This window comes from Phaseolus vulgaris, chromosome 2 (assembly GCF_051622355.1).
Source record: "Phaseolus vulgaris cultivar YP4 chromosome 2, ASM5162235v1, whole genome shotgun sequence".
NCBI lineage: Eukaryota > Viridiplantae > Streptophyta > Magnoliopsida > Fabales > Fabaceae > Phaseolus > Phaseolus vulgaris.
In genome coordinates this window covers 42,674,514-42,688,085 of record NC_143499.1, presented here as the reverse complement: position 1 = coordinate 42,688,085, position 13,572 = coordinate 42,674,514, and the positions used below count along the sequence as shown (strand labels likewise).

Below are 13,572 nucleotides of genomic sequence, written 5' to 3'. Positions count from 1 at the left end.
ACGACAACATTGTAAAAAAACACAACCATAATTGATTACTAACCTCAACCTAATTGATTATGCTTCAATCCATATATCCTTTACACATGTCAACCATGCAATCATAAATCAAAACACATTTCGACCATGTCTATATAAAAGCATGTTGACAATTAAAAGGAATATGTGAACTTATTTGTTTTTAGTGTTAAAATTATATGTGAACATAATTGATTTCTTAAAAAAAACGCATTCTTAGTCCAACCAAACCATCATGAAACACCATCAAGAAAGAAAACAACAAATCTCAAAGCAAGAAAAGGAAGTGAGCATACTCTGAGTAAGTAAGCTAGGAAGAAGGAAGCAATGTCCAAAGGAAAAACATAAATTCATGGATTTTTAATGTCAACATCCAATGACTCTATTGGTTTGCATTCAATGATGTGAACTAGTGCACAAAGATGGAATAATGTAAGTAAAATATGCAACTAGCTTTTATCTTGTTCATTCTCACATTTGCAGGTGCACGAAAACAAGCCTCTCCTACAAATCCATCTATACAATCTGGGGAAAGAGTTGTTTTTGTGTATATGTATAAATGATTATGTTTATTATTAAAATAATAAATATTTTTAAGTATTTTTTTTTATATAAAACTAGTTTTTGTTTATGTGTATTCATATTTTTATTACATATATAGAATTTTATTTTTTATGAATAATGAACTAAAATAATAAAATAAAATAATTTAATATATATAATTTTGTAAAATTAATATTAAAAAATTATGTATCCGTTATTTTAAAAATTTATTTAATTATTTTAAAATAAAGAAAAATTATTTGATTATTTATTTTGTTAAATAAATAAATAAAAAATCTTTAATTCATTAAAGGATAAAATTATTTAATAAAAAAAACACACACAAAATTTATTAAATGATATTGTCTGTATAATTCATAGATCCATAATTGATAAGTGATGAGAGTTGTTTTTTCATTACAATATTAAATAACTAAAATATAATATCAAAAGTAGTAAATAATATCAAATAAAATAACCATCATTCTACTTTTTTGTTAGATATTTTTATCTATTTATTTAAGTTATCTCTTATTCTTGTGTTTTATTTTTTTCCATGCTCTATCCCAAAGTAGCAAAAAATATAAAAATTGGATGCTATAAACCAACCCTTCTCACGTTTGAAACTTGAAAGAGTTTATTGTCTTTTCAATTATCTAATCCCAAATGACAACAACTGTGACGGTGGCACCACCACCTTCGCTCCACCCTCCTCAAAACCAAGCATTACCATGGCGTCTCTCTCTGTTCCCCCCAAACGTTGCGTTTTGCTCTCTGCGTCTCACGAAGAACAAGAACAAGAAGAAGTCAATGTCTTTGATTTGTGCTCACTCCTTGCCTTTTGACCTCTCTCCTCCTCCTATTGATCATGACTTTCTGGTAATTTTCCAACATTTCTAAGCATTCTTTCTCGTTTCTTGCTTTGCACGCTTATCAGTTGCGACGTCGCGGAATCGCGGGGTGTGGCGCGCGATAGAAGAACTAGAGATTGATGAAGTTCTGGAAGAGGAATAAATCTTCTGCTATAATTGTAGTGGAAATGATAAAGAAAATGACTTGGATTTTGAAGATGATGATTCCTATCTAGGAAACTTGTTTTTTGAATTTTAATGTTTTCACATTTTAGTTACTTCAAACCTAGAGGCTTAAACTTCTGGATCAGTTGATAGTAGTTACCCATTACTGTGACTTTTGTTGGTATTTACTTGTATGTTTTGCTCAAGACTGATAAATTATTGCGGTAGAGAACTTGATTTTATAACTTTTAGAAAAATAAAACATAACATTTTTTATTTTGGTTCCTAATTGAAAAAACTTTCAATTTAGTTTCTATATTTACAATTTCCAATGTTGTTCTTGTTGTTTGCTTCTGTTTTATATTGTGAGACTGGTATGGAGTTAGTATGAAGTATACAATACACAGGGATTGAGTTGTCACAGCGAATGTTATAATAGTATTTCTGATCTCTATATTTTCTATTTGGTTCATAGAATTGATTGTGTTGTACCTCCAATGGACAACATTTTATGTCATATCAGAATCAAATTTAAAATTAGTGTAATGTATAAGGACTAACAATATATTATATCTTCTGTTTTTTTTAAGTACCCTTAGATATTGCTCAATAAGAGTAGAGAAATCAGGGGGCTAAGTGCATTTTTTGATTGTCGAGTTATTATCTTTACTCATTGCAGGATGATGTCAAAACTGCAGGCAGAGATATTTCTGGGGAAGGGATCATTGAGACGTTTCATAATGACGATGAAGCACTGGATGCTGTAGAGAACGGGGTTGTGGTATGTATTTTTTTTATGCGTGTAGTTTAGTGTGTTTTCTCATTCTCTCTGCTTGACAAACAATATAAAATAAACCACAAAAATCAATGCTTACTCTATTTATTTCTTTGAATTGAGATGCTTAATCTAGTAGGCGAAGAAAATATGGTAGTCCTTACGGCTTATTTTGTTGGCACTAAAATTGACTTAGTATTATCCTTTTTGAAATTGAAGACTTGAATGTCAGATGTTACAAACTGAGTAATAGAAGAAGTTACAGATTGAAAAATTGAAGTCAGTAAATTTTTATACCGAAGTATGTAAATTTTTATGTTTTTTTTTAACTTTTATTAATTAATAACTTCTATTACTTACTCTAGAACTTCTATTATTTAGTCTATAATTTAAAAAAAAAACAAGTAAATACTCTTTCAGAGGGAGTACTAAAGTAAACACGTATGCGCACTTATCTAATTTTGGTTAAATCTCTGACCTTGTAGTTTCCAACTTTACAAAAGGTGAACTAGCTTATATGGCTACCAACAAGTTTTCTAAAATGTTAATACAAATTTGAACTCTTGTAGTTTCATGCTTACCAAATTATGTATATTAGTCATAGAGATATATTAAGATATATTAATATGTTGTTAGATAATGTATAATTTAGTTGTATGCTTAATTTAATTCTTTATGACATCCAATGGCATAGGTTGTGGATCTTTCACACTTTGGCCGGTTAAGAGGTACTTGCTTTTCCTGCACCATTGCCTCTCCACACAACGGCAATGCATTTTCTCAGGCATATTGGGATTATATAAAATAAAACTGCTGCTAACAAAAAACAAGTGTAAAGGAATTACTAACAGAAAAGGTAGAAATAGTTTTTTTTAAAAATTTTAGTGAATTGTTATATTGTAAAATGTCTTTTAAGTTAGAATAAATAGGTCGGCTACATTTTCAGAGAAGACCCACACATGACCTACACTGCACCATTTCCTCTCCTAATTTGCTGCTTACCAATACCCAATACCTTTTTGAGACTCTTCAGTCCATACAAATCCTAAAGCTTGGAGGAACCTTGAATGTCCATAGACCATAGGGCTTATATCTGTGGGTAATAAAGTAAAAGTAGGATTTACACAAAAGTTCTCCCGTGTTGTCAACAGTTTGCACTTCTGCATTAAGTCAGGGGGCATATTAAATGACTCCAGCATCAACAGGAGTCATTTCAGTTCTGCAGCTTCTTTATCATTCAGGTTTCTCTGGAAATGCAAATACCTGACACTATTGGAATTTGAAAGTTTTGTGGTTCTTGTAGCACAGACTGGTTAGCTAGAAAAGCTATAAAGGAGAAGGGAAACATCTGACGAGGAAGAACCTACCCAAAGTTTTATATTTACATATTCTATTAGTTCAGAGATATTTGCTCTTTCTCTTTGTTATACTAAGTAATGTAGTGCATTGTTTTCTGCTTGGTGATTTGTTATTAGGGTATGCTCAAATTTTAAGAATTGGAAGTGCCAATTTTGAAGTCTTAGGTTATAATTCTTATTTAATACTAGTCTTGTCTCTACAAAGTTCTTCTTGGAACATGAGAGCTTGGTTGAGGTCCATAAGAGCCTCCTTTTCTTGAGACAAATGGCCATCATTAAAATTCTTCAAGAATGTCTAATGGGGGATGCCATGGCTTCAATTACTATAAACTATAAGATAGTAAAACAAGTAGCTACTCATTTGATTGAAGTTTTGACTGAGCATATGTTCTCTTGAAATGATTCTTGTTCAAATAAAACGTAAGTTTTATATTGCCACAATTTTATCACTTGCTTTCAATTACCTGGCTGGAGTCTTGATGTTTCCATTTTTCCTTTTGTGATTGGTATGATGATTATTTAGTTAGTTATTAATTAAGTGAGATGTAAAATCAATCATGAGGCTTAACCTTATAACTTCAGCTATTGGGAGAGTTGGTCCTTTTAGGGTACCATACCACGGCCTCCATGAGATGTTGAGGTTTAGCACAAGGTAGAGTGGGTTTGTCTGTACACATCTACAAGGGGCTCTTGTGTGGGCGTGTTAAAGATATTAAACCAATCACAATTCTTCACCTTATCTCTTAGGTGATTGAGAGATGAGTCATTGACATATTTTATTGTTTTCTTAATTTTACATGCAAATATTTTGGCTCATTTGAAACAAAGTCAGTGGAGAAGATCGCATTAAGTTCCTTCACAATCAGAGCACTGCAAACTTTGAATGTCTACATGAAGGACAAGTACGTGTTGGGGGAAAGTAGCTTTGTTTCTACATTTATGTATTATTTGCAAGTTCTAGTCAGTTTATTTTTATACTTCATTTTATAAATAGATGATTAAATAATTGAATCTCTAACTGCAATCCTCAGGGATGTGACACTGTTTTTGTAACACCAACAGCTCGAACAATAGATATTGCTCATGCATGGCTCATGGTAATTTCCTTTTCTTCATCCTTCCTTCTAATGCTCAGAAAATTTATTTGGGGTTATCTTTTCTGCAATTATCTTAATTATCATGTAGCTGACTACCATCTTTCCCTTGTTGCTTTTTGATAGAAAAATGCGATAACATTAGTGGTTTCTCCAAAGACCTGTACGACCATTATGGAAATGCTGAACAAGTAGGTAATTTCTTGTTAGTTGTATTGTCAGGATTTACCAACATAAGTAAAATTAAAAGGATAAAGAGAGAAAACAAATACATAGTTGTTTTTCATAAATGAGTATTATCAAATACATGAACTAAATCTTTTACATGTAATGATTTTAAGGTACATATTTTTTGCTGATAAGGTAGAGATTCAAGACATAACTAAGCAAACCAGCTTTTTTGCTATGGTGGGACCCAAAAGTGGCCAAGTAAGGTGCATTGTAATACCTATTTAGTGTCAAGATTGACAGTGTTGGTAATTTTCAATATAATGAAATGAGCAGGTGATGGAGAATTTGAACCTTGGTGATCTTGTTGGAAAACCATATGGCACACATCAACATTTTAATGTAAGCATGATCAAACAGGTTGATTTTGTGAAGCATGTGCACTAATTTGTAGTTGTCTTTCTCATCACTAGTTTCTCTGTACGAGATACTGGTTGTGTATGCTTAATGATGTCTGCATTTGTTTATTTTTCAAAACAACTTCAATGATCAAACAAGTCTTATTTGCTATACTTACCTGGACATGGTCAATGGATGATCAATAAGGTCCATGGCCTAGGGAAGTGACCTTCATTGCACTTAGAAGGGGTGCTACTCTAAGCTCTGTCCAAGTGATGGAGCCTACGTCATAATTTGTGGTAGTGGGGGCCTTTAATTAAAAAAAAAAGTCTTATTTGCTGGTTTTTATCTTCATCTATTTGTTTCTCACAGATAACTTTCATAGTATAAGAAATGCATATTTTGGTTGTTTACATTTCTAGTGAGTATATATAATGACTTTTGTAATTACAACTTTTATTTTTGGTAATAATGAGAAAAACTCTAGTCCCACATTGACTAGAGATAGTGCCAAAAATACAATAAATAAATGATAGTAATCTTCATCTTACAAGTTGTTTTTGTAGTGTTGAGTTAGGCCTAAACCACTTTATAAGATGGTATTAAAGCTTATCATAGATCCATAAAAAGGGTCACTCACTAGTTATACACTTATTGTTGGAGATCCCACATAAATTAGGAATAATGCCAAATTATAATATATAAGTGGAGCAATCCTCACCTTACAAGTCGGTTTTGTGAGGTTTAGTTAGACATAAACCCCCTTACTAAGATGGTATTAAAGCCATTCAGAGCCTATCATAGTCAAATTCTTTGAGGCTTCTATGCCACTGTTATCTGGTTCCTATTAAACCACACATAAATATCAAACCCTAGTCTCATATCAACAAGATATAGTGCCAAAAGTACAATTATAAGTGAGGACAATCTTTATCTTACAAACCATTTTTGTAGGATTGAATTAGGTTTAAACCACTTCGTAAGAGGTAACAAGTTCCCATGGTTCGTGGTTGTTCATGATTTCCATAACTTAAAAAATTTAGAATGTGTTAAAGAAGAGTGCTAAAAAACTGTTATTGGTTGAAAAATATGATAAACTACAAAATCTCGAATGAGGTTCATTAAATAGTGGGCCTACACGATTTTCATGGTTTTTATTAAATTTCAACCAGTAATAGGGAATGTATTGAAAAGAGTGGTTGTTCATGATTTCCATAACTTAAAAAATTTAGAATGTGTTAAAGAAGAGTGCTAAAAAACTGTTTATTGGTTGAAAAATATGATAAACTACAAAATCTCGAATGAGGTTCATTAAATAGTGGGCCTACACGATTTTCATGGTTTTTATTAAATTTCAACCAGTAATAGGGAATGTATTGAAAAGAGTGTGTAGCAAGCATTTCTTGTGTTAAGTTTATGTTACTTCCAAAGTAGTTGACTTTCAAATCAATGGCAAAACCAAAACTTAGTAATTCCTTTTTTTCCCATTTGTTTCCCAATTGTTAAAAAGCATAAAGACTTGCGTAATGTTTTACTATTCTCGTGGACAAGTTCTCAAATATATTTGTAATTGTAGGTTGATAAGCAGCCCATAACTATTGGGGTTGGAAACATCATTTCTGAAGGTGGTTTTTCATTATTGATGTCTCCAGCTACTGCTCCGTCTATTTGGAAAGCTATTCTTGCTCAGGGGGCTATTCCAATGGGTTCTAATGCATGGAATAAATTACGGATTTTGCGAGGTACTGAACTACTTAGATATGTGCATATTTCTGTATCTCATGGTTGTTTGCTTTTATTTTATAAAGGATGTTTAGGGTTTAGGGTTTAGAGAATGATTAATGAATATCAATCATTCCCAACTTGCTTACAAGATCTTGGAATCTTTCTTGAAGCTCTTTAGTGAAGTTGTTTGTTATTTGAAGTTTTGCAGGTTGTAACCACTATGCTTGTCAAGATTGTCTTTGATGAAGTGGCTGTCAATTTCAATATGTTTGGTCTTATTATGTTGGACTGGATCATTGACAATGTTCATGACTGACTTGTTATCAAAGTACAATTGCATAGGGATGTCAACCTTTATTTTAAAGTCATCAAGTATGGTCTTCATCTAGAGTCCTTTACATACACCTTGAGCAATGACTCAATTTAGCTTATGCATACTTTATCCTATTTTTTTGCTTCTCTAGGTCACTAGATGTTCTCCAAGAAACATATAGTACCCATATCTAGATCTTTTGTTAGCAACAACACCTGCTTAGTCTGCTCAATATATATCTTCAGGGTCAAAGTGTCTTCTTTCTAAAAAATTGCCCCTTTCTTAAGCTTGACTTCAATTTCAATTCTATGATACTATTCAATGGGAACTCCCAAACCATTGCTTATATCCTAAGCACATCATTGCTTTTTGTAAATCTCCCAAACCACTTGGAGATTGTTTAAGACCATATAAGGTCTTTTTTTCGGAGGAATACCTTGTTCTTCCATTATGAGTTTGAAATCTTGGAGGAATATCCATGTACACTTCTTTGTCTAAAGCTCCAAAAGAAAGACATTTTTGTTACAGTAGAGAAAGTTTCCCCTCAATTTGATAAGTTTGAGTATGCCCCTTTGCGACCAATCTAGCTTTATACTTGTCTACTGACTCATCTGCACCCTACCACATTTTTATCTCGGTTTGTCAACAATCTCTGACATTACAAGAAAATCATTAAATAAAAACAAATTTTAGAGACAAAAAATAATTAGTTGTTATATTGACAAAGTTAGATAGTATTTTAGAGAATAAAAAAAATTATTGGTATCTAAATTAGTTTCTATTATTGATAAATAGTTTCTAAATTGGTATTTAATTAGATACCAAGGTTTTAGATACCAACTTTAAAATCTAAATAATTGGTAGCTAAAACCTAGGTAGTTAATAGATACCAATTTAGAAACTATTTATCAATAATAGAAACTAATTTAGATACCAATAATTTTTTTAGTCTCTAAAATAGTATCTAATTTTGTCAATATAGCAACTAATTATCTTTAGTTTCTAAAATTGGTTTCTATTTAATGATTTTCTTGTAGTGTCATGTTTAGTTTTTTTTAATGCATACATCTCTTCCTTCATGGCTTGAGTCCAATATTCACTTCTCATGGCTACTTGGACTGAGGTAGGAATTTCTTTGGCATCAATGTCAACAATAAAGCTTTATTGTCTATTAGAGAGATTGTTAGTGCAAATATATTGAGAAGTAAGATATTTAACACACGATCTTTTTCATTTTTTCAACGCAATGGGTAAATCCTCAGTAGCACTTACCTCCTCAGTGTTGCCTTCATGGCTCCTCACGTCAAAGTCAGACAACTTTGCTTTAGAGTCAAAGTGGGTTGTTTTCTTTGACATTTTTTTTTTCAAAGAATGTCTTCTTCCTCATTGTGGGTTGGTTTTATCTCATTTTTGTAGTGACTTCATCACTTGGATCTTGAGCATCCTGTAAAGATAGATATGATAATGAACAAAAAGGAAAGCTCCTTTGTTTCAAGTGTTTTCTCTCCCTGAAGTGTAGGGTTGACAAAAAAGGATTTTGTTTCATAAAAGGTTGCGTCCATTTTGATATAGACACAATGAATCTTAGATGATAACATTTGTACCCTTTTATATTAGGAGGATAATTAGTAGAAACACATTTAAGAGTTCCAGGATCTAATTTACTGCGATTAAAATTGAGAGTGAAGAATTTTTTTTTTCAAATACTCAACAAGGTAGACTTGACACTAAGGAAGTGGAGGGAACAAAAGACAAAAAAAACTCAATAAGATTAACAATATTTAAGATACAAGTGGGTAACCTATTGATGAGTTATGTAGCAGCTAACACAACTTTTCCTTAATAGGTTTTGGGAACAAATATTTAAAAAATGAGGGCTCTAGCTACTGCTAAAAGATGACGATTCTTTCTTTTTGCAACTTTATTTTGTTGTGGAGTATTACAACATGTAAGTTCATGAATAATACCATTATGAGACAAATTTGGAGAATTCTTGATTCACATATGCACTATCATTACAAGATTTAATTCTTTTACGAAATTGTTTTTGAGCACGACAGAAAAATTAGTACAAAATTGAAAGACCTCAAATTTATTTTTTGTAATGTCCAGGTGACACAAGTACAATCATCAATTAAAGTAACAAATCATTTTACTCCAAAAATAGATTCTAAAACAGGTCCCCAAACATTACAGTGCATAAAGTCAAATGGGAAATTACTCTTATTACCAGAGATGGGATAAGATGTACGATGATGCTTTGACAGTTGACAAATATTACATTTGAAAGACTTAACGTACTCTGTAGTGAACTAAGGAAATAGAGATTTTATAAGGTTAAAGGAGGGATGCCCAAGTCTATTATAATGTAATATTTGGGAATTTGTCCATGTTTATGATGTTACTTGTTGGCTTATGATTTTTGTTTTGTTTTGGCCCTTGGATTCCAAAAGATACAACCAACTTTGCTGCTTAGCAATTAAAATCGTCTTCCTCATGGTAAAGTCCTTAAATACACAATAAGAGAAAAAACTTATTGAACAATTCAAACCTTTTGTAAGGTTTTGTATATAGATAAGTCAGTTGGTTAGTTGTAGAACATATGAAACATCTTTTAATGCAGTGGAGGATTCTAAAGTTATATTCCTGGATCCACATATATAGGTACAGTATCACCATTTGCTACTGTAATTAGTTGTTTGGTAATTTTGACATACGAATTGAAGAGCTTAAGAAAAGGAGTTGTGTGATCAGTTGCTTCTGAATCAAACATTCAAACACCCAAAGACAAAGGGTCAATAGTATTGAATGTACTCACACCTTTATGGTCCACCACTAACCTCAATGACGATGGTGAATCGTAGTGGAAATAGGACTTCCAAGATCGAGAGGTGTGCTACCGACCTAGACTATATAAGAAAATAAATAATTATTTTTTTGGACTTGTGAATATCTATCTTTGTAAGATTTGTTGGACTTATCTTGTCACCCACTATCAGACTACCTACAAATATCTAATTCTTTACTTGAGATGTCCAGTCCTTGGCATGAGAGAGTATGTTGGTAATCTCACATCGATCAGATATATGACTAAATTATATAATATAAACATAATGGGATGCAAACCTTACTTTGTAAGTTAGTTTTATAAGATTGAGTTAAACTTAAAATCTGCTTTCAAAGAGTATCGATAAAGTATCCAAGAGTATTTCATTTAGACATAAATACATGAAACAAATTGAAGTATCGAAAGCTTCATGGTTGCAGAGTGTGTTGGAGTTAGGAATTATGACATTACTTGAATTCTCGTAACAATGCTATTAGTCAACATAATTCTTCCAATGTATGTAAAAATTGCTTCAAGCACGTGAAAAACTTTTGGTGCATGCTATTCTGGAATGCATTATCTCTTTCTAACAGAAGATAATCCCCCACAATGCAGCGAACTACAGTTTGAGTCCCCTATTGAGAGATGTGTTCACATTTTATGTTTGATCATGTCTCAACCAAACTGCTTCCTATGAAAGATATTGATGTAAAACCAAAAAAAAGTTAATGGCTTGTGTTTATAAATAATAGAAGATTTGCAAGCGTATAATATTTGTCTTTGGGTTGAATGACATATTTCTATTTGATAATGAAACTGGGAAAAATTATTGAAATAAATAATTTGAAACATGAGTAATTTATGTTTTTTTCTTTCCATTTTTCCCTGTTTGTGTGTATTTAGTTTAACTCCCTATGATTCTTTTACCCAGTTTTGATCATTACTTGACTTCTTAGGGAGGCCCGCCCCTGGAATGGAGCTTACGAATGAATTCAACGTCCTCGAGGCCTGTCTATGGAGCTCAGTTTCTCTAAATAAAGGTGTGTAACCGGTCTACCCATATGCATAAAATTTTGAAATTTGCTGGATAGTTATTTCGATTATGAAAATTTTCAGGTTGTTACAAGGGACAGGAGACTATATCTAGGCTCATTACATATGATGGAATCAAGCAGAGATTATGGGGAATTAATCTTTCTGCTGCTGCAGAACCTGGCAGCAGTATTACAGTTGATGGGAAAAAGGTGCTATTTAATTTCTTTTAAAAAATATTCACTATGTTTTTCTTGAATCCTCACGTATTTGTTTAAAAGAGGAAGCCGGAAATTTCCACAAAGTAATCCCTGTTGGAAACTAAAGATGACGGGGTAGGTGGTGAAAACCATTTTGTCGAAATAGATCATAGTGGTTCCCTGAGTCAGAGCTTGTGACGTTGGGTTGTGTTCTGTTAAAATGGATGACTGATTTTCTCCTTGAATAGGTTGGAAGAGAATTGATGGTTTTTTCAAGTTATGCAGGTTGGAAAGTTGACTAGCTACACATCTGGAAGGAAGCAATCCGAACACTTTGGATTAGGTTACTTAAAGAGGCGAGCTGCTTCGGAGGGAGACACTGTAATTGTAGGAGACAACATCAAGGGAACAGTGGTGGAAGTACCTTTTCTTTCTCAGCAGCGCCCACCATCTGCCAGTTCAACTTCCTGATTATAAAGGGCATTGATATCATTATTGTGCTTCTGTTGTGGCGATCATTGGTGGTGTTGAAGAAATTCATGCACCTTACTAGAAAATTTGATAAGGTTTTTTTTAATCTTTATCATATTTGCGATGACTTTTTGCATTTAGCATAACTGGTCAATAGTAGCACCAATCTTTGATGAGATTATATCTTTTGCTTCATTTCTTTTTCTTGGAGGTTGCTTCTTTTTCCCTCGAATGACCTTTTCAGAATGGAGCAGACTGAGTCCATTCAATATAGGGGTCTCAATAACTTTTCGAATTTGTGTTCTTGTCTGCTAAACCAAAGATGTTTCCTTTTGCCAATCAAGACTGCAGCACCACTCCTTTGACGAACTTGTTTTCTAATCATCCTTTCTGGGTCAAAATGCAACCATTGTTCCTTTTTACCAACTTGCCTTACACAGGATACAAAGTAGAATGTTATTATCATATAAAAATCTTATAAAATTTAAATACAAAACTTTTCTACCTAATTCTTATTAAAAAAATATCACGATTAATCTTGGGATAACCAAAGGCTAGTTTGAGATGTGGACAGACACTTTTCTTAAATAGCGTATCCGTGTCGGACACACGTATCGACGTTGACACTCGTAGCACACTTATAAGTGAAGTGTCTGTTTTTAAAAACTCAAATTTATTGTATAAATTTTTATTATGATTATAAAAATAAGGAACAATTTTTTTTGAATCAGTCATGAAAAATATTTTCCTGCTCCCAAAAGAATTTGAAATATACTTTTGCCCATAAATATTTATTTTCAATCTATATAATTCAAAATTATATAATATATAGATCCTTGTCCCAGTGTTTTACATTTTAAAAGTTATATGTATTTCCGTGTCGTGGCAGTGTCCGTAAGATGTGGATCGAAGTCAGTTGTGAGCTATAAACAGTTTTAGTAAAATTATTTTTTCTATCAAGAAAATACTTTTATAGAATGAAATTAACTTTATTAGGCTGTTGCTCTTCTCTTTATACTTCTTCAATTAAATGTTAATTATTTAATAAAAACTCATACGACAACAATTCATTAAATTTTGTAATGAGCTGTTATTTGAAAAGACTCAGATATTAAAGGTAAAAGCTTGACTCTTAAGTTTAATATGTTGAAAAAGGAGTTTTAGGTTTCAACTACTACTAAAGAAAGAAGTCTTCAACCACTCGCTTTGAAGAACTTCAATTCTATGTTATAATGTGCAAACACTGTATTCTGCTAATTTAGTATTAATTAATTTATTCATATAGCATATCAGAAGTGAATGCGACTTCTCTTGAGAAAACAAGAGAAACAAAACAAAGGTTTGTCTCTTCTTTGACCCAATCTATACTGCATTTGGGTATAACATATATTTCACGCGGGCCACTTTGTAAATATTTTTACTATTTTTGTTTAAATGAAAACATTTTATACGACTTCTATTTATATCTTAAGCTTTTATTTTTATGATTGAAGATCCTATTTAAAATTTATAGTTTTAAATTTCATGTTCTATTATTATATTATGATAAAATATTTTTATAAGATCCAATTTTTAAACTTATAATTCTAGTCATAATCTTATATTGAAGATATACTGAGAATCTTTTACTTTG

At 31.9% G+C, this 13,572-nt stretch overlaps 1 protein-coding gene and 1 pseudogene across 4 annotated transcripts; both read left to right on the top strand.

Annotated features, from left to right (window-relative positions):
• Window positions 1-1,183: 1,183 nt before the first annotated feature.
• Window positions 1,184-12,134, top strand: LOC137812252 (Glycine cleavage T-protein family). 4 transcript variants are annotated; one of them, XM_090298900.1, is made up of 12 exons: window positions 1,184-1,440; window positions 2,276-2,358; window positions 3,047-3,080; window positions 4,539-4,612; window positions 4,742-4,807; window positions 4,931-4,995; window positions 5,146-5,233; window positions 5,309-5,374; window positions 6,948-7,113; window positions 11,193-11,276; window positions 11,353-11,480; window positions 11,754-12,134. In XM_090298900.1, exons 5-12 carry the CDS (start codon window positions 4,805-4,807, stop codon window positions 11,937-11,939), a joined length of 786 nt encoding a protein of 261 aa, XP_090155026.1. In that variant the 5' UTR covers window positions 1,184-1,440; window positions 2,276-2,358; window positions 3,047-3,080; window positions 4,539-4,612; window positions 4,742-4,804; the 3' UTR covers window positions 11,940-12,134. The 4 variants fall into 4 exon arrangements, with proteins under 4 accessions (XP_090155026.1, XP_068470276.1, XP_090155025.1 ...); XM_068614175.1 differs by having other exon boundaries at window positions 1,186-1,440; window positions 2,257-2,358; XM_090298899.1 differs by lacking the exons at window positions 11,193-11,276; window positions 11,353-11,480; window positions 11,754-12,134 and adding an exon at window positions 7,305-7,498 and having other exon boundaries at window positions 1,186-1,440; window positions 2,257-2,358.
• Window positions 5,542-5,686, top strand: LOC137813101 (U1 spliceosomal RNA; annotated as a pseudogene).
• Window positions 12,135-13,572: the final 1,438 nt, after the last annotated feature.

Coding starts and splice junctions, on each gene's coding strand:
- LOC137812252 (XM_068614175.1), top strand. CDS start 1,228: ATGACAACAACTGTGACGGTGGCACCACCACCTTCGCTCCACCCTCCT. Junction 2,359..3,046: donor CTGTAGAGAACGGGGTTGTG/GTATGTATTTTT, acceptor CCAATGGCATAG/GTTGTGGATCTTTCACACTT. Junction 11,277..11,352: donor CTCAGTTTCTCTAAATAAAG/GTGTGTAACCGG, acceptor GAAAATTTTCAG/GTTGTTACAAGGGACAGGAG.